A 20,840-nucleotide genomic window follows, 5' to 3' on the forward strand; every position below is an offset into this window, starting at 1 on the left:
TTACCACAGAAACAGGAGGAGCAGTCAAACCAGCAGCCGGGAGCTGCTTTGTCCATCGGTGTGGCCAGCCCCAGCGGCCCGGCAGGTGGAGAGAACCACCACACCACGTGCTGACCCCAGCCTGATGGCACGGCCTCTCCAGGGAAAACCAGACTGAGACACTCCTCACAAAAGGGGGAGTTTACTCTGTTTTGATGAAAAGCCCGCCTTAAAATGCCACGGGGCTGACCTCAACCCTGTGAGAGCTGCTGCTGTCCACCAGTGATGCCGGTGGTCTTTAAGACAGTCACACGCACAAACACCATGCATAACATCTTTCATTTTGGTTGATGATGGCCTTCAGGCTGCCAGCTCTGTGAAGGGCTTTTTATAATCATTCCCCGTCTTGTCACGTCCTCATCACGTGTCAGAGGGAAGCTCATGCTTTTCCATTTCCCCTCTCCTGTGCCTGGCGCTGACAGAGACCAGTGCTATCGGAAACATTTCACAGAGTCTTCCAAAGAAGATAAATTGCTCAAACTCTGGCACCCTACCGGTCAAGCTGTCTCTTGCTTTGTTCCACGAAAACATTCCCTTATCGATGCAAGCTGATACCTAGATGTTTCAGTGTTGGGTAAGGTACCCCACATTTATTGACCTTGACTATGGAAACAAAAAGGTCTATTGCTGAGAATAACGTTTGGGTATTATCTTATAACCTACTGTGTGTGGTACTGCAGCATAGGCTGATGAAAGCCCTATGACATTTAATAGTTAATGCAATCTATCAAAAAAAAAAAAAAAAAAGGTATCATTTGTCTTTCAGTTAATCAGAATGAGAACATATTAGATACTTTAAATAATTAAGCATATTAAAAATGCATTACCAAATGTTTATCATTAAGTAAACTGGCAAAAGAAGAGTAGGATATTTTACAGCAGTCTAAAAATAAAGATGTCTCAGGTATCTTCTCCCTCTCCAAGCATGCGTTAAAGATTTATATCTCACTGGATGGAGAAGAGCAGGAGCAGCATAGCAGGGCTCAGGCTGACACTACATAATGCACTTAGATCACACATCTAGGGTAGCAGGGGCGACTGGCAAAATATCAAAGATGAAAATATACAAGAGAAGTAGACAAAAGGAAGTGAACATGAGGACAAGAGACTGAATGGGAAGAACAGGAGGGTAAGGGGATGATGAAATGATGCACACAAAACAGAAGCATAAAGATGGGCTACGACTGGAGAAAAAGAAAGGATAATGAGTTAAAATGCAGTACACCAGCAACAGTGAAGACAAGAAAGAAAAATTACCACACAAATCTTTTTACTTTGAATATTTGAATCTTTATTTTCAACAGCAGTTGAAAAGCTGTAATGCTTTTACTCATGGCAAGGGGCAAAAGGGGCAGCAAATCAGACAACCTCCCTAAGAGGCAGAAGCTGTGGGAGAAAGAGGGGTGGCTGGATATTTTTTAATCAAAGACCCTGAGCAAACTGCATCATAAAGCAGCCAGTAGGCTGATGACAAAGTTAAATAAGCCATTTTAATTATCCTTTCTTATTGCAGGCTTCCTCACAACACACTGCTCTCATTATGAAAGGGTTACAAAAGTGACATTATCGAGAGTGTGCTCCCTTGGAACAATTAGTTTAACCTAATGAACACGCAGCTCTCCTAATTAGCTCAAGAAAGTAAGAAGGATCCAACTGTTTGACTCCGTGGCATAGACTAAGGAGAGAAAACTGCAGCAAGCAGAAAGCCTGCCAAAGAAGGAAAAGATGATGAAATTTCAAATTTAGCTATAGAAGCATTTAATAACTAGGGACTGCTCTAATAAAGTCCTTGGCTTTTAAGAAGAAGGGACAGAGAAATAAGACAGCGCAGTGTATTTTCTGATCAGTTTGATTTTTATGAGCTAACACCCGCAGCAGTGTTCAAATGCCAACTAATCCCACTCGCTGCAGAGCTCCAGCACCCGTCAAAGCCTAACGCCGAACGTGCCCAAGTAAGGAATAAACCAGTCCCCAGCGCTGAGAATGTGAGATCTGGTGTGATACAGAACCAGGCAGTAACAAGAGAGCCTCTGGAGCAGCCTGCAGCAGGGCACAGGGACACGGCATGATACCCAGGGAACGAGAATAAATACCTCTCACCCGCCCTACCCGGACAAAGTTGCTTGGAGCAGGAACAGCACTGCTCAGAGTTAGGGCTGAAAGCACACCCTAGGGAAGGGCATTCCCCAGGGCTACATGTGCTATGGAATTACTGCTTCAAAAATAAAGTCTTAAACGTGTTCTGATTGATATTGGCTATAACGTAGGCAGGAAGGGACCCTGTTTAGCATCGTTTAATCTTGTTCAATTTTACTGCCCTTCTCCCACCCTGCTAACGCCTCAGTGGTTGGCAATTATTGCACGTACCTGTCTGACGAGAGCCAGCTGCAGTGACAAGTAGAGGATGATTTGGTGATCCTCCGGGCCCAACTCACGTGCTCTTCAAGGACGACCACACAACACAAAAAGAAGCGAGTGTTAGATTGTACTTTCCAGAACTCCTTTGCCACAAGTCACAGACACAGAGCTAAGCCCAGTCCTGTCCTACATAATTCAACAAGTAATGGGAGAGCACACTTGAGACGTGACAAAAAGCATGGTGATGCTCACTTGGATAAGGCAGGCTCACAGGAATAAATGTGAGAAACACAACTGTCAGGAACTTAAATGCTCAGTCATTAAACATCATTTAATGTTTTGGAACTTAGGTATCTGATGGACCAAATTAGCTCTTACCTTGTGACACAAACTATTTAAGCGTTATTTTAAGTAATTTGTGTGAGGGGAGATAATTGTCCAACTTGTTCCAATACTGACACTTTAAACACAATAGAGGGTTGGGTTAGCATTGTTTCTGCTATATTGTGACTATGAGCATGTGGAGGACTAAAGACCAGGAGCCTGTGATGTCAGCTAATGTCCAAACACACCAAACACCCTCCACCCTACAGCTCCTAGTCTAATTGCTGACAGCAGACTCCTGATTTGGAAAGGGAAGACACTGCAGGAGGACTAAGGATTTGATGGCAGGAGCTGAGCCTGGATGAGAACCAAATCCCTTGCTTCTCAAGCTAGGGTTTCTCCTGGTAAACCAGTTTGGACCTCTCAGACACCATCTTCTAGTCCATGCCAGGCAGAGGGGCACGCTGCACAGACTGCTTGGCTACTGAGGACTGCAGCGACTCCAGCACCAGCGTGGGCGTCCTTCACACGAGCAAGGCTGGGAGCAGGAATGGACAGCCTGGGCAGCTGGCATGAAACTGCAGCCTGCAGAGAAGCCCTTAAACAGGGCAACGTGCAGACAAGTTTTGAGGACCTAAACTAGGAGCAGCACTGGTCGCAGGCCCGTGCCATGTGGGCAGCCCAGCTCAGGACCAGTGGATCCACAGGGAGTTGCAGATGCATGGAGCTTGCTCCTGGCTCTGTCATACCGCAAAGCCATCACACACTGGGGAGGTGGGAGAGAGAAAGGACGCTCACAGCAGGCTGACATTGCCGACCTCTTTCGCAGGCTGTGGTCCCGGATGACAGGGAAGGTGGTCAAAGTCTTTATGAGGGAGAACTGACAGGCTGACAAGGCTGGAGGTCAGAAACCCTGCCAAAACTATTCATTTGCTAATTACAATCAAGCAAATAAGTCACAGAATTACTTCAGGAAACAAATCACAGACCATTTTAATGGTGGACACCTCCCAAATACCATCTTGGCCTGTGAGCAAGAACCTGTTGGAATTGACTTTTGTAACTAATGGCTCTAGAACTAATTAATTTAGCATGGACCGAATGTGCCTTACAACTCTGCAAGTCAAGATAGCACTCAGGGATTCTAAAGCAATGTCAAATACATCACAGGTGCAATTAGCACAGGCAAGTCACTTCTCTCCACTTTTTAAAAAATTTTAAATATAAGTCCGTAAGGTAGAATCCAGCTTTGCCTCAAACTGTTGGAGTAGGGTGAGCCACCTCTTTTGCAAGCAGCACCTGTGAAACCTTCAATATTCTCTCCAACAATACATAACAGGAAAGTTCACATGGGTGTATGGGAGAAGAGATTAATGATGCTTTTGGAAAGAGACAGTCATTACGTTACTGTTCTGCTTCCTCAAAAGGTATTAGAAAAATACTTGATCCAAGCCTCCAGCTCAAAAGGCCACTCATAAGGATGGCTACAGGCCAAACCACAGCCTAAGAAATCCTAGATCTACTTTAAAAAGAGGTGGAAAACAAGGGGGGGAAAATAAAAGGAAACCAAACCCAGGCATAGAGATACTAGTAGCTACTGTCACAACACCCCTGCTGGCTGAAGTTTGAATACCTCATTTCTGGCTAGAACCTTGTCTGCTTCCTAGCTAGAGCTAAGATACCATGAAAACAAGCCACAGTCAGTGGGAAAGGTCAAAGGATAAAAATAAATGTAGTTTAAAAGCACTGCAGTACTGCAATTGCAGAAAAATTGGGCAGTAGTGAAGGTATTACACTGGAGTCTGTGAACTGGTGTGACTTTAAGTATACTCCTGATCTAAATAATGTCAGTATAAATGTCTTTTTAAATACACATTTTTAAATCATTCAGATCCCCATGGGGTAAATATCCAGAATTTCATTTGTGGTTTCAGCTTGACAAAAGTAAGTTTCCACTACCAGTTGCTCCTGCAACCACTGCAAAAACAGTGCAGGAGAAACATGCAGGGCTCCCCCTTGCTCAGCATCAGAAAAGCAGCGAGGATCCAGTACCACGTTCAACCTGACAAAAAGGGTTTTTAACCTCATGCTACCAAAGGAGTTTTACTGGAGGAAGCAGTAGTTGCAGAGGAGTTTAATTCACAGGAACTTTCAGCGTGTAGCTACTGACTGAATGAGACACCCTGTGAAATACAGTGGGGAGTAACAGGAGAGTGCTGACTACTTTGTATGGCTCACTCTGTAGCTCTTTTCATACAACAGCTTGTGCAAACATTCATTAGGATTGCAATCATATGCTCCCATGGGTAGGCACGCTGATGCCAGGTGACCCCCAGCAGCCTGCACCTCGGTGGTGAAGGTATTCTCCCACCAAGAGGGATTCTTTTGTTTAGGCCTACTTCACGCAGGAACAGAAACAAAGCCAGCCTTCCACGTTCTCCTGCTGGCACCACATAATGAAGCTGCATCTCCCACCACTGTAGACCTCACTACAGCTAACTGGGACTAAGTTTATTTCTTTTAATGGCAGAACAAATACTCTCAACCTTCATATTTAACTAAATAATCAACACATTTTGCCATCACAGGAATGGTTTTGACAGACCATTGCTGAAATCTACTGAACTATTTTCAACATTTCAGACAGCATAGCCTTGCACACACACACACACACACACACAAAATAAAAATAATTTATTTTGGATTCATCCAAAGAACTACATAATGCAAGAATCAGCAAGATTCCTACTCACCTCTCCAAAGTCTGAAGTGCTTTCTTGTTGAATTCATCCTGAGTGCTCTTCAGAGTAGCTGTAGGACAATATACAATGTGATTTAAGAGCTGAATTCAATGTTTCAGATTCAATTAGAAATGTGCAGAGTATTTCAAACCAGGAGCATAAAAACTGTAGAAACCTGGTGGTGTCTATGGTCATGGATGGAAAACATACCATTTTTTTTTTTTAAAGAACAGTACAAAAACAGTATTTTAACTCAAATTCTCAATTTTATTTTTAAATAAAATTCTTCCAACTCTGCTGTCTGAAACCCTGAAGCATTTTTGTTAACATATGCCACTGAAGGGGTCTGGGAGGAGAAGGGGACGTATGCGAACGACATACAATGAGTGTGCCAGGCCGGTGTATACACTGAAGGCCTTAACTAGCAGCATTTCCAACTTTGTAGGTACAGACCGTCACCACCACCATCCTCACGTAGGTGGGTGTTACAGGTAGAACAGGGAACACCAGGAGCCAGATCTACAGCTCCATGACAAATTCCTTGGTAACACAACAAACTTTTAGGTTATTTCAGGTATGGCATTAGCCACTCAATAATGCCCTACTCGGTGCCTCTAATTGACTGACTAAGGATCCTACCCACTAGGCTCACTTTTCAGTGTGTGAATTAATTCCAGTTTCGATGAGAAGAATCATCAAGTTCTTGTTATGCCAGGGTATCATAAGATATCATTACCATCAAGAACAGAGGGAATAGAGGAAGAGCATAGAGAAACAGGACTCTTCATTGCAGAATATCTGGCAAGCTAGCAATAAAAGTTCAGAAGTATACTGACTGACTTGCTCCAGTTCTTAGTTTCCAGATTTTACATTGCAGAAGCTTCTTGTTCTACCTGTCTTGAACTTGAGAGCTTCTGATCAACAATACAAAGAAGCAATGAGTAGTTAATCCACCAAACATCCACCTATGACTATATTTCACTTCATATATCAAGTTAGTCTAAGCTACAGAATAGAAACATTGCAAAGTAGCATATATTTAGCAAAAAAAAAAAAAAAAAAGATAAAATTCAAGTAATCTTTTAAGTTAAGAGGAAAGAAAGAGTTTAATTCTTCTAAAAGTTGTACAGATGTAATCACTTTAGATTCTGCAGCACACTAGTTAGTGAAACATTGCAAATAATGTACATGTATTTTGTGTAAGCAGTTATAGTCACCAGACCTTTTTTTTTTTTTTTTTTTTTTGGTATTCCTAACTCTTTCCAATAGCTTTTCAAAACACCAGCTTCATTTGGGAAGAACAGCAGTCTTCATGATTTCCCAAATCATAAAGATCAAAAATTGCTTATGCCGTAAGATCTGCTCTACACAGTAAAAACCGAACAAAAACATTGCAGTTTAAAGAACGAATTTGAAGACATGCATTTTCATGCAAAATGCTACATTTATAAAAAGTAGAAACACTTCACTCTCAATAGCCTTAAATTCAATATTCGGGTCTACTGCCAAATACTGAAAAGTAACAGAGCTGGAGAGCTTACATAAAAAAAAATAATAAAAGAATTAATATTGACATTCACATAAAAATGCTTGTGGAGACACTGGAAAGGATTTGATTATAGCTATAAACATTCACCCAGAAAAAATACCAGATTCTGTTTCTTATGGAAACTGCAAGATTCCCTATGTAAGTAACAGCAGTTCTGGAGATGCCACACAATGACGAAGACGTCAAGACATTTGCCTCAAAAATAAATGCAAAATGGAGAAGCTAGAAGAACTTCCAGGTTCAGTCTAGTAAGATTTTTTGACTGATGACTGATCAACTTGCAGTCAGAAAGTAAGAGCACAAAACATGTTGTGGAAATGAAGTGATTATTCTTCAACACCACTCAGCTTTGACTCTGCACTGCTAGGAAGCAACACACGAGTCCCACCTCCCACAGCACGAGCTGCATATTCAGTTGTAGCTACATTGGAAATCTGGTTGTTTGTCTCTAGATTTCTGCCTGCTTTTGATAAACAAAGTTTGAGTTTTGCCATTTGTACAAAAAGGGTCTTTACACTTTGAAGAGACAAATGAGGAAAAAAAAACATGAAGAACGATTTGGGGTGGGATACAAGAGAATGCAAGCTGAGGAGACAACTGAGGAAGTTCACTGAAGTATGACTTTATTTTAACTAGAAACATAAATTGAGCTCAAAATGTGACGCTCAGGCTCTGGTGCAGCATTCCACCACAGTCTTCGTGACTGATCCCAAGCACCAACAAACACCACGTACAAAGGCCACATACAGAACGATGGAAGAAGTTAAGAGGTATCTCATGGACGGTTAAGTTACTCCCTCTCTTTTACAATGGAAAAAATCCACATTTCTGCACAAAATCTATGGCTGCCAGAGAGGCTGTGCCATTGTTTGGTACCTCAGCACTGCAAAATTTTTAAACGAAAGTACAGAAAAAATGAGAACAGAATTTGGAAGGTCAAATTTGAAGGACCCTGTACCCTTGTACATCTAACGCAGCAACTGCTGAGTGCATTTTTAGCACATTTAAGTTAGTCTTACATACATTTTATAATAGCTACGTGCTAAGAAGGTGAGCAAAACTTCCGAGTAAATTTGTACTGAAGGGCAGACAGGAGTCATAACTTTAAACATTTCATAGCCTGGAAACATGTTTACTGCAATCTTTTAGGTTCTTTCCACTGCTCCTCCCCCAAGTATTGCTAGGTCTCCATCATAGATAATATTTATATGCTTGATGAATAAATACAGTGATGATATGACTCAGTGTTTAATATTTGTGCCTCAAATTTACAAAATCTGTGCAAGTTCCTCCTACTCCCATGCCCCCCTCATGCATCTTCTTTCCATCTCCCTACCATGAATTACTTTTTTCGTAGATAGTGAGAAGTCATCATCTCTGCAACCTGCTTAGATCACCAAGAAGCTCTCACTTCAGCCAGAGAAAAGCTTGCACTAAGGGGACAGAATTAGATGACTGTAACTAGACCTCTAAAGCTGTGCTCCTTTCTCTAGGGCTGATGGCACGAACAGATTTTCAGCATCTACTCAACTTTACCCACTATGAGCATGGCTGCTACAGTTCTACTAACAAAAAGGTGGTATGATAATTATCATTTAGATCAAAGTAATAGCAGAGCAAAGCATGGTCTGACCAAAGTAAGGGAGAGAACACCAGGGAGCCTAAGTTTCTATAACAGACATTCCTGTAACACACACACCTTTTCAAATGTTACCCTAGGAGCCCAGGATTCATTCTCAGAAGCACTGTGGATTTTAAAGGAGTTTTAGCCTTACCAAAAGTCAACAGGATTTTCAACAGTTTGGTACCCAAATAAAAATAAAATACAAGCTCTAAAGTCACATTTGAAAACGGACGAAGGTAAACTCTGTGTTAGTGAGAAGATGCAGCACTGTAGGTGTGAATGCATAGAGGGAAACAATGCTGAGGATCAGCATGAACACTGCAAACATGGGGACAGGGGTCTAGTCCCAGTCTTGTCCCTTGGGCTGAACCCCCATGAGCAGCTGCCACATAATGACGTTTATTTTTGTAGCACAGTTCTATGAGAAAAGGATCCAGTTTGTGTTCTCCAAAACTGGTCTGTCACGTGAATCACAATGTTAAGAAGTGGGGATGATCGAGATTTGAACTTCAAAAATACATTTCTGATCTGAGCTAAAACACCTACATACATACAGCCTTTTGCACACACCACTGGGTTTCCAAACCATTTCCCTAAGTTAAGACAACTAATTCTGCAAGTTAAACGGTTTTAGCACCCAGAATTATAATTAATGACTGTATGTGCTGATAGTTATCTCCGGACGCAAAAATGATGGGCTTATTCACTAATGGGCAATATTTAACTTTTTGTTTTAACATTGACTGGTAATGTCAGTATGCTGATTATTTATACAATCCACAAGGACTGCTAGGAAAAGTTTCCATTTCAGTCTCTGATTTGTGGCCTTATACCGAAATCCTAAATGAAAACAGAGATGCAGAACACTCTCCTTCTCAACTCAGTATAGAGAGTGAGGGTCTGTTAACCTACAAATATTTAAAAATGAGACATGAAGTGGTGGTGTTAGATAGAGCAGCACTTGTATTTTAGAGTGCATTCTCAACTTGTCTTTCCTCTAGCCTGTGGTAAATTCATCTCACATTTCCTTGCCTTCAACGAATTCTTCATGAGACCTAGGGGAAGCAAAGTTGACACTACAGCTTATGTCAAAACAAACTATAAGAAGCAAGAAAAAGGTTTGCTGTTGAAATTGCCTCATTGGGAACACATTTGGGACACAAAAAATTTAGATAGATGGACTTGCTGTATGAACAAGAGAGTTCTGCTTTTAAGAGTGAGGCAAAAGTGGTGGTGACTTCCTCTGAGGACACATCTTTCAGCAACTTCATCGAGCCTTCTTTCAAGAAAGATGCAATTAGATACTGAGAACTTGGCAGCTACATACTGCTATGCAGCACATGTTTCAGGAAATCTTACTTCATCCAGGAGTAAATCTAATAGTTGCAAATTGACTATCAAATACTCCCACAAGTACTTTGTATTATCATCCAGTGGCGTTCGCTCTTCTCATTTCTGCAGAAAGCGCTCGATAAAGAGTAGTCACATAAGAAAGGCCTTAGTACAACTCCTCAGTGCCTTTGTCACACAGGATAATAAATATTTACTAAAATGACAAATTAAGGAGAAAAAGCCTAACCCTGGTTAGAAGGCATCTTGATAGACTGCTGTAAGCTTTATAAGGCAATTAGTTAAATGTTTCTGAAACAGCTGTCATTTAAAAGGCTGATTTGCTGAAAATCAGCTTAAGTAGAAAGTTATGGAAATCATACATAGACACAGATGTTTGCATGTCTGCACATGTCACTGTGAACTGGTATAAACACAATGATAAATGACTGACGCTATGAAGCAGGATTAATAGCAGGGTTGCTATCTTCCCTTCAACATGTTGTATTCTTGCTTCCACACTGAGATAAGCTTTTTATTAACAACACTAGTGAAAAATGTCTCATTAGTCCAAATTCGATGTTTTCTAGTAAAATGCTGTTCTATATTTGTGATCTTCGTAAGTAGGCCTTTGAAGGATGTGATCCATTTTATTAAAACATTTCACCTGAAGATGAAAATACACTCTTCAGATTTTCCTTGTGGACTGTGTGAGTGGCCCTGTTGACTTATGGGCTAGAGATATGAGGAAGAGAAGGCAGATATTCCATTGGTTCACAGCAAAATCAGATACTAATCTGGACAAAATTCCAAGGCAACTGTTATGAAGACTGTTTATTTAATATTAAAAAGGACACTTCCTATGTCTTCTGAACTAATCTCTTGAATGCTCAAGGAAGACATCTCTTTGAGAAGAAAAAAAAGTTTCCAATTTGTGTTTTGGTGCACCGAAGTATTTTTAGAGCACAACACATGCCTCTACAACTCCATTCTTTAGAAACTTTCTTCTTTCCATAGAGGATAATAAATAGATTGTAATGGGGTTAGCACACAAACCCTTCTATCTCTGAAAATAGTCTCTGGGATCTTGTATAGCTTCAGGGACAGTTTAAACAAAATCTAGGCAAAATGCCCTAAGGAATTAGGCTGTTAAGCAGAGCTCAATGTTTAACGATCTTAAAAAAAAAAAAAAAAAATCTGGCTAGGAAGGACATACGTTTCTTGATATGAACTTACTAAGGGAAACTACTCAGAATCAGAGAAATAGAGAACTGAAAGGAGCAACACTGCATGTTGCCCTCCGTGCTGGAAAGCAGTTCTCACAACACCTGATCAGATGTGCCTGAAAAAGTACACTGACTTGCACTGCTGAAATATACAAGCTGCTTCCTCAAACACATGCCTAACAAAATTTTGGTGCAATCTGCAAGACCATAGTACTTTCATGATACCATACAGGCTGTCACTGTTGCTTTGTTTCAGCCTCATTTGCTGGAAGAAGTTTGTTACTCCAGAACACATCTGACAGAAAAGCCATTGCTGGCATGTGGTGTGGACTGCTGATTTGATTAGGAAACAAACTAGCTCAGCCATTATTCAAAGAAATCATGTTAGGAGGCTTTTACCTTTGGTAGAAGTCATAGAAGAAGCAAAGCTGTACCCAGCTTTGAGCATGAAGAAGGTCAAATCTAGATCTCTTCCAAACACCAGGATTTTCAACCCTTCAAACTACTAAGCACCGATTCTGCAGAAGCACACTGTCTAATCACACAAAACCCAAGCAGTCAACATGAAAAAATTGAATTCTTACATTGTATCTAGTCAACATCCATAAGTACCAATGAGAAAGATATTTTTATCTTGTTTACTTCTAAGCAGAGAAAGAAACTGCATCACAGAGAGGTTGAATATCTGCGGGGAATCAGTATCACGCCAGGAACTGAAGTCAGGCATTTCTGCCTCCAGTTCTTGGATTATATTTCTTTATGTGATTTCTGAGTGGGTGACAAAAATATGAAAATAGATCAAAAGTTCAACTTTTTGTTATGCAAATAAGTGAAAGAAATGTATCGCAAAAATCCAAATAAAGCACACCAAGAATCATTGACTACAGTCAGATTAGCATCTTCTAGATAATGATGATTTTCCTCCTTTACCTAAAAACTTGATTTTTGTTACTACACAAGAAAAGTTCTCTGAGCAAGAGAACAGTCCCAATTTGTCTTGCAATTTTCTATGACCAGCCATCACTAAAAGCACAGGTTCTAATAAGTTTCCCACAGACAGGATAACTCACCATCAGTAGCTTGAAGACTGTATGAAAGACCCAGTGCCAGGTAACCCTTTGCTAGGGACTCTCCAGCATCTTCACCCAGGTCTATCACCATTTTAGCAAATCTTTCTCCTTCTTCCAGCTGCAAAAGATGACAGGTTGACAATTATATGCATTTCTGCTATACCTGCTTCATAAGGCTATCCCCTTACACGTATATCAGTTAGAGATCTGACAGCCACTCATAACAAGGCCTTCAGAGACCACAGTAAGAGCTCATAGAAAGGAGAACATAGAAGGCCACATTATCAGACCTTGATACAAATTCCCAGTTTTCTGAAAAGTTCTAGTCTTGTTTTAAGCATCCACCGTAAACTATTTTCAGTCATTTTAACCTTAACGAAGGAGAGTATTTTACTTCTGTTTCGCTCCAGAGAAATCACACAATCAAATACCAATGGGCTAACCCCTTACATACCATCCTGGCAGTACATTGAGAGGTCTAACAGATATTTTCCTTTAAATAAAGGCTATCTAGGTTTGCCGTACAATGCTTTTAAATCCTAGCAAAATTTTACTTCTTTTTAAAACTTTACAAAACACGCAAGTTCTCCACTGTAAGCTGAGTTCAGCTATCGCTTGCAGTTCTGCCACCACAATGAGGCATCAAATTCAGGACCCAAATTTGATCTGAAAGGCTGTACTACCTTACCAGCTGGTGCTGCATGCACTAGCTACATTTGGTATCATTTTGCAAAGACACAGTTCCCTTAGAGATGCATTTTAGAATCACAGAATCCTAGTATGGTTTGGGTTGGAAGGGACCTTAAAGCCCATCTAATTCCACTCCCTTGCCATGGGCAGGGACACCTCCCACCAGCCCAGGCTGCCCAAAGCCCCATCCAGCCTGGCCTTGAAAGCTTCCAGGGATGGGGCACCCACAGCTCCTCTGGGCAGCCTGTGCCAGGGCCTCACCGCCCTCATTTTATACTACAGATTCTAATGGGAAGAGAAGCATTTGTGAATGTTGTGGCATTTGTGTCTTGGCATCAACCTCCAAAACGGTGTCTTCTATTGCAGTACAGAGTGCTCCCCTCAACCTTCCTTTCCAACTGACGAGGCAGACCTAAGTCTAATAAAAATATAAAGATTCTTTAAAATCAGAGTGAATGAGAATTTTTAACCAAAAATAATTCAAGTCTTTTATGGCAGAGCAATGTTCCTCATTTCTAACCTTAAACTCTCGTTAACATCACTCACCCTTCATGCAGAAAAAGACTAAGAACTATAGACTGTACGTATCTGAAAAGATCAAGGTTAGAGAGGTACGGGTAAAAGCTCTAAGTAAGGCTTGAAAGATACAGAGCCTACAAGAACATCTCGTGTGCGTACAAGGCAGTCTGCAGATCCTGTCAGCCATGATCAGCGTGACCTTTAATCAATAACCAGACTGCTACCAAAAAAATCCTACTTTTAGAAACTTCTGTGACAAGACAACCAACTTTCTGGGATGGAATTATTCTGTCTGGAGAAAATCTTTCTTTTTTTTTTTGTTTGGAATCCAACTGTTTTAGGTACAAGTACTGCAGTTGTAACTGAAATGCAGTCTCTTAAGACTCAGCTTTGTCAGGCTACAGCACCTCACAGTTCTTTAACATCTAAAAGGCGTCACCTGTAAGGAAACCAAAAAAATGGAACAGCAGACCAGAAAATTTCCTTGTGCAGCACTGTGTTCATACATTATTTATGAACAAAATCTACTTGATATACTAGCCTGTCAAGGGGGCTCCTTGTTACACCCCTTGCAGGCATTCAGGTGATGACATTAACTAATAGCTACATAAACAGACAAGTTGGTATTTATTAGATGATATCAAACATAAGGAGGTCTTCACTGTTAATGTAAGTATGAAGAAAGGCTGAAAAGTCTGAGAGTGACGAAGCTCCACTGCTTGGGTCTTTTCCTCGCTTGTGCATCTCCCTGAGGCCACGGCACTTCAGATTAGATGTAGTCCAATAGCCTTCAAATTTCTGAAGCTTCAGACCAGCGAGCCCAATGACCAACATGTATTTTGTCAATCCTTCACTGAAATTTGGAAGCATTACAGTACTGCTGATTGCTTAGTCAACTATGAGTCTGGAAACTACTAACTGAAGTAGGGGAACCCCCCTCACAGGCATACTTGGGGCCACCAAGAAAATTGCATAGATGGATTTAATGGCAAAACCCAAAGTCTTTTGGTAACATTGGAAATAGTTCTGCTACCTTCAGTGATGCTCAAATGAGACCCTTTAAACTCCCAATCACATCAGGAAGACTGAAGTTTATTCCAAGAGACTTAATCCTCTAAGCTGCCCTACAGACTTCCCTGCCACATACTGATGCATGTTCTGGACCACTGCCTAGGACAATGGAAGAAGAAAATGTCCCGTGACTCAGCATGGAAGAAAAAAATAACGCACAAAAAACCTTCACATGAAACAATAACTGAATTCTTCAGCTCTCAGGAACTTTTATGTAAAGCATGAAATCTCTGCAGCCAGAAATTTAATTATGCACCTCTTTTGCCATCATAAACAGTAATATTCCCACTCTTTCTTCATTGTTTCTCCTCTTCTCCCCACATACACTTTCGTCCAAGAAGTCTCCATTAGACGAAGAAAAGAACTATACAAGGAATTCTAATGACTAGTGAACAAGGGTAGGAGTGGGCAGAGCGTATGAAAAAAGATATTAAATGAAAGGTTTGGAGTTGAAATGCAGACATTTAAAATTGGAGAGATTTTGCTCCATTGTTTCTCTGAATGGTCACCTGATGGTGTTTCCAGTCCCTGACTGATGGCTTACGCTGCATAAATCAGCAGCACACCATTCAGCTTTCTTGCCTGCCAGTTATCCAGGGCCACCTGTGAGTGCCAGATTAATCTATTGTATGAATAATTAAAAACGCGACTTTCCAGAATGGCTGAAGGAGCACTCCTAGCACAACCATTCTGGTAAAACATTTGTTCATACTAACGCTGACGGCGCTTTGACCAGCCACAAAGACTTTCACGATTGCAAACTTGGGGCAGCCGAAGGCTGCTTTGAAAATGAGTGGCCTCGCAAAGCCCAGCACAGCTCAGCAGCTGGTTCTGTTTGAGAACATTTACTCTTCCTCCTTGCAGCACTCAGCCACGTCCCCTGCCAGCCCTGCTGTGACTGCCATCTGCCCCCTCTCCTCCAATTCGCCTACTCTTCAATCATTCTGGGCAGGCGTGAAAAGCAAAACCTTCGGCTCACATCAGCCAGCCACTGTGCTGACTTGCCCCGTACCGGCCTGTGTTCGGGGAGAGAAATCCTCCCCTGCTCAGTGAGGGCCCAGGAGCCAGCCTGAGCTGTGATCTGCCAGCGCAGCTGTGCCCATGGGGGTCCTAAAGCATAGGAGGTGCCTCCACTTTGCTGTAGCAATAGGAAAGGGAAGGTTTAAGGCCCCCAAACAAGGCCTCGGTCCCCAGGAGGCCCACCAGGCAGGCTGTCACACGTTATGGAGCAGAAGCTACTGTCCCTTTCCCCTCTCACCACATGGTGCCAGGCATGCAAGTCTCACCCCATGGGGCTCCCAGAAGCTGCAAAGCCCAAGGGACGCAGAAGTGAGCTAAGCTGTGGAAGGTATACGAGGAAGAGATAGCCATGCCTACACTGGATGCATGGCCAGGAGCCCAGACTCAACACGAGGGAACCTAAATGGTTCGTTTGCTTCAAAGGAGGAAGCCAACTATGGAAAAAAAAGATTTCTTTGGGCTGGTAACAGCTGGAATTCAGTTTCTTTAGAATCATTACTTGTTATTCTCTCAGAAGCAAGCAAAAACAGTCTCCAAGGAGGTGCACCTCCAGTCTGGCCCTTGTTGTTATATTCTTCCACATACTTCTCCCTGCAGCCTTTTGCTCAAGAAGCAATTCAGGGAGAGTTCTCTACCTTTTGAGATCTCCATGGAAGAGAGCCCAGGAAGCAGGGTTTGGGGAAAAACAACCTGAAAGCAACTTCTTGTAATCTGAACTGAAGCCGTATAAACCTGTCAGGAGGCACTTGGAAGCACTAGTTGGGCAACCCCTCCTCGACACCAGAAAGGAAAACGCCCATGGCACCTGGAGAGAAACAGGCTGCCAAGCCATGAGCAGGCACTGGTAAGACTGTAATATTGTGGGACTGTAATATTGTGTGTTTTTTTTTTTTTTTTCTTACCCCCTTCTCACCCCCTCCATCTTCTTTGATGAAAAAGGAGCATTTGTTAGCTGCACAACCCTGGGGGATGTTCTCCCTGAAACACAGAGCGGCTGTTCCCTACCCCTGGCATCTGAGCACAGGTTTGGGTGAGCGCTTGAGCCAAGCCCGGGGGCACACTGACAAGGGAGTGGGAAACAGCAGGTGCTGGCCCCTGGCCTGTCGCCACCACCCAGCTTGTTTTTAGAAGAGCTCCGGCCCTACCCCACTGGATCAACACCCTCCAGGACCTCACGTGAGCGCTGCAGCTCCCACCAGCATGGATTTAGAACAAGTGAGGACAAGCAAGTTGATGTCGTACAGCAGCACGGAAATGGCACCTTACTGCACTGAAAGGGGGAGCACAAGGGAGGAGGCAGGAAACACGTCAATGACACTGGCCTAGGATGGCAGACAAGGTTGGTGAAACTGGGGAGTCTGGACACCAGCAAGGCTGAGAAATGCCCATGAACATAAGAGATCCAAACCCTATGGGAAGGGGATCTACACAAAGTTGCAAATGATATTAACTCGGTGGATTGGCTTCTTGGTTTTGTTATAGTGGGCTGTAGGTATGGAGACTAATACAAAGAAGAGGGGAAAAAAAAATCAATAAATAATGGGAAAATGAGGAAAAAGAGGCACAATGCATATGAAGGGAGTGTCCAGTAAGGTGCAGTGTAACAGAGAGGCCTTTGTCCCACAGCTGCTTACAGCATAAAACATAAATCATGTTACACATGTCAGGAAATAAAAATTACAATGCTTTCTATTGTTGGTCTGTTCTGCATTATCTGTGTCACCAGTGCTAAGCCTGACAATTTATTCAGCATGTAAGTTCAGCCCTCTACTCTTAGTAACATTTGGGCTTTTCCTGCACTGCATCAAGAATGGTTTGTTCACACGGAAAATGTATAGGAAGCGAAATTCTTGGTCACCTTTGACATCTGAAATCCTTGGGATTGCCCCGGTAACACTAGCCGTGATGCCAGCAAGAATCTGTTTCAGAAGATGGAGGAAATCTCTAGCAGCTTCTTACAGTTCCCTGCTTCCTCAGTAGCCTCTGGCTCACAGCAATGTCAGTCCTTCGGAGAGCCTGCTTAGCAGGTGGAATAACTCGGATAATGGGACTAGATTTGATCTCTCAATGTTATTCATACCACAGTAAAACCTAAGCACTGCCACACAACTCCAGGGCTCCTAGGTGACTGGGTACGAGCACATGCACATCATTTATCATCTGTAGTGACAGGGTCAACAACAGACAGAAGGAGAGAGAAGCGCTCTCGGATTAAGTGGTCTGTGAAAGTAATGAATGATAAGCCGTTACCTCAGAAGTATGCAGCTCTAAATCTTCATCCTGCCAACCTCCCCCCCCCTCACGTATTGACCTCATGGGACATCTTACACTCTTTAAGACTCCGTGCATGGTCTGGCCTGGCCTGACCCTGCTCTCTTCTCCCTTTACCCTGACTGATAGTATGATCTCCACCTCCCCACACTAGGATCTGTAAGTCAAACCGAGTGAAGGAAGTGGTTGTGAGGTACAGCACTACCTTGCAGTGCAATTTTTGCCATGGGATGAAGTCCCTCCTGAAGTTCATACTAGCTGATAACAGACATCACGTGACAGCACACAAGTTTACCACTACAGTCTTATTTCTGTGGTATCAATTGTGCGTCACTAAAAATAGTAAAAATATGCCTCATGTCTTCTTACTCTTGGACCAGAGTCCTTGAAGATTCGAGCCTATCCTAGGACTACAATTCATCTGTCTCCATGTGTATTTACCAAGTTCTCAATGTGCCTCCATTGAAATCAGTGGAGTAAAAGACACAAGAAAGCATTCTAGTAACCTCCAAGGCCTTTAAGTAAGGCTCATAAAATGGAGAACATCAGCATTTGACACTTGTCTTTAAGCAGATGTTGTAAAAACACCAAAACCAGAACATCTGCCAAAACAGGGTCTTAGGGGAGCTAGATTAACAGTGAAATTACCACCACTGTACTATTAAAATAACTATTAAAAGGAGGAAACTGCAGCAAGTCTTTTAATAGGTGGCACTCTGAATTGGCAGTGGACCAAGACAGGACAACTGCAGCATGGACATTCCCCTCTAAGCTACAGCAACTTTCCTATGAAAATTTAAAATGACAATGAACTTCAGTAGTTCAAAATTTCATAGCGGTTTCTGGAAAGCTAAAGGACAGCTGGCAAAACAAAAAATGGCCTTTGTGTTCCCTGGCTATAATCATTCCCATGTAAGTTCATTAAACTTTTGTGCTGAAACCCTGGCAAAGCAGAATGCCAGCCAGCATGGTGCCTCAAAAGTGATTTTGGGCTCACTACAAAGACCTTTAAAACACACCAGTGTAATGTGCTAAATACAATAAAAAAAGTTCCAACTTTGTTGAAAATTATGTGTCATGAGCTTTGTTAAGTATGGGTCTAACTGCATCTTGGCCAGACAAGCATGGTCTGTACAGGTACACTGTGCTGGAGCTTCTCTAGTCCTCTAAGACAACTGGCATAAGCTTTGGAACTAATGATGTTTGGATTTGCTGTTCAGTCTGCCTTTTTTTTCTTTTTCTCTACAATTTGCGAAAAATGGTAATTCTGAAAACAGCAACCAAAATATTCCTTACTTCACTCAGCTGCTCAATGCAGGCCAAAGCCTGGAAGCTAGTGGCCAAGCGGGCAGAGCATCTGCTGGTGTAGGCCAGCATAGTGCCAGTAATATGGCCGTGGAGCAGGCCCTATTTACATCAGCTAATAATCTGGCCATACTGTCACAACAGAAGCGGAGGACATTCAGCTATTTTCCACATCAGGCTCTGCTACGTATTGATTTGCATGGCCCAGTATGAACACACGCACACACACGTTTCTGCTTTGATTTGTTTTGCACTGAGAGATGATTTCCTAGATGTGATCTGGGCACTCTCAACATTGTAAATCACTACGGTACAATGCTATTAGTTTTTTTCTGGTTCTTTATGTGTGTGGAGATACCATGTACAGAGACGGCAAAATGAGTTAAATGACCATTAGATTAATCAGGAAAGAAACTGCTCTGTGTTCCTCATGACATTCTGCAATTATCCAGCAGCAGAAACGATGTTAGTGGTTTCTTTTATTGCTAGTAACTGAAATAAGACTAAACTACTGCTTGTCCATGGTCTATAAACAATCTGAATACACTACTGCACCAAAAGCACATAATAGGCAGATCCAGGACATATCAATATATAAAGTAGCTGTTTCATGTGTATAAACAGCGATCTGATTTCATCCTTTTCCTGCCTACCTAGCAATCAAGTACACAAATATAAAACAATTAATTTTTCAGTTGGAAAGTATATGTTCTGAAAAGCAAGATGCATTTGAGTATTTGTAACTGTTAATATTTGTCCATTAGACTGTTCCAGTGCCATGCCTACCCTTCTTTCTATTTATACTGGCATTGATCAACTTGTTCACTTCCAGTTTAAATGATTCAATTCTGTTTTGATTGCCATGTAATTTAAATGCAAATAATTACTGCAAAGATGACATTTAGAAAACCAGCTCTGCTAAGCAGGAAGGTCTTTATTAGGCAGAGGAGTTTGCCAGTAATATCAGAAGCATCCTTTTAACTGCAAAATGTGGAAACCTATCATTTCAGTTCTTTTAAAAGATACTCAGCTTTCTCTCTGACTCCCCTTAATTAAAACTATTCTGTGGTATCACTAAGGTTTGGTATCAGGGTATAGCATAGGCCACTGAGTGAAAGGAAGAGGGGAGGAGAATATTATTTGTTTTTAGTTCATATGGCTATGCTCTAGATACCCACAGGCTATACTCTAGATTACCATCTTGTGAAATTATGTTTGTATTTCAGACTGCAACCTGGTTCTGATGCAAAAACACCGAGAAGTGTTTCACGTAATCACAATGAAAAAGCAGCAGTGACAGGGGAAAAAAAAAAAAAGAAAAAAAAAACAACTCTGAAATAGTTAAAAACCAGCTCACTTCTCCCTTCTTTCTTCTGCTATTACGGTTAGATTGTTGCTTCTACACTTTTGTCACATATGAGAAATCTAGAGATACCAAACTGCCTGAGGATGGAGATGTGATTGTTGCAGTCTCACCTTTCCTCAATGCCCTTAGAGCAAAGTATTCTTTATGTGTCAGCTGTGAATCCAAAGAAATGTTGAGAGGCAACAATGAGGAGGACAAATTCTGCCTTTGCTCATTCCCTGCCATAGCAGCATCTTCAGTTTGGGCTCATAACTGGACATCCAACTCCTCTTTCCTCACAGCTGGCAGATTTCAATGGCACCCCTTGAAATTTAGTCTTCACTAGTGAGAGCTTCATG

At 41.9% G+C, this 20,840-nt stretch overlaps 1 protein-coding gene across 4 annotated transcripts in view; it reads right to left on the reverse strand.

The window, feature by feature from the left end:
* The window catches only part of TTC7A (tetratricopeptide repeat domain 7A), a gene marked incomplete at its 5' end in the record, with an annotated part of 164,679 nt that overhangs the window by 88,801 nt on the left and 55,038 nt on the right, over positions 1-20,840 (reverse strand). For all 4 annotated transcript variants that reach the window (XM_084284565.1, XM_084284562.1, XM_084284563.1 and 1 more), the window contains 3 exons: positions 2,407-2,479; positions 5,475-5,532; positions 12,261-12,378. In XM_084284565.1, coding sequence (XP_084140691.1) covers positions 2,407-2,479; positions 5,475-5,532; positions 12,261-12,378 — 249 coding nt within the window. The remainder of the gene's footprint in view (positions 1-2,406; positions 2,480-5,474; positions 5,533-12,260; positions 12,379-20,840) is intronic.

The sequence above is a fragment of the Netta rufina genome, assembly GCF_964035555.1.
Source record: "Netta rufina genome assembly, chromosome: 3".
Taxonomy (NCBI): Eukaryota; Metazoa; Chordata; class Aves; order Anseriformes; family Anatidae; genus Netta; species Netta rufina.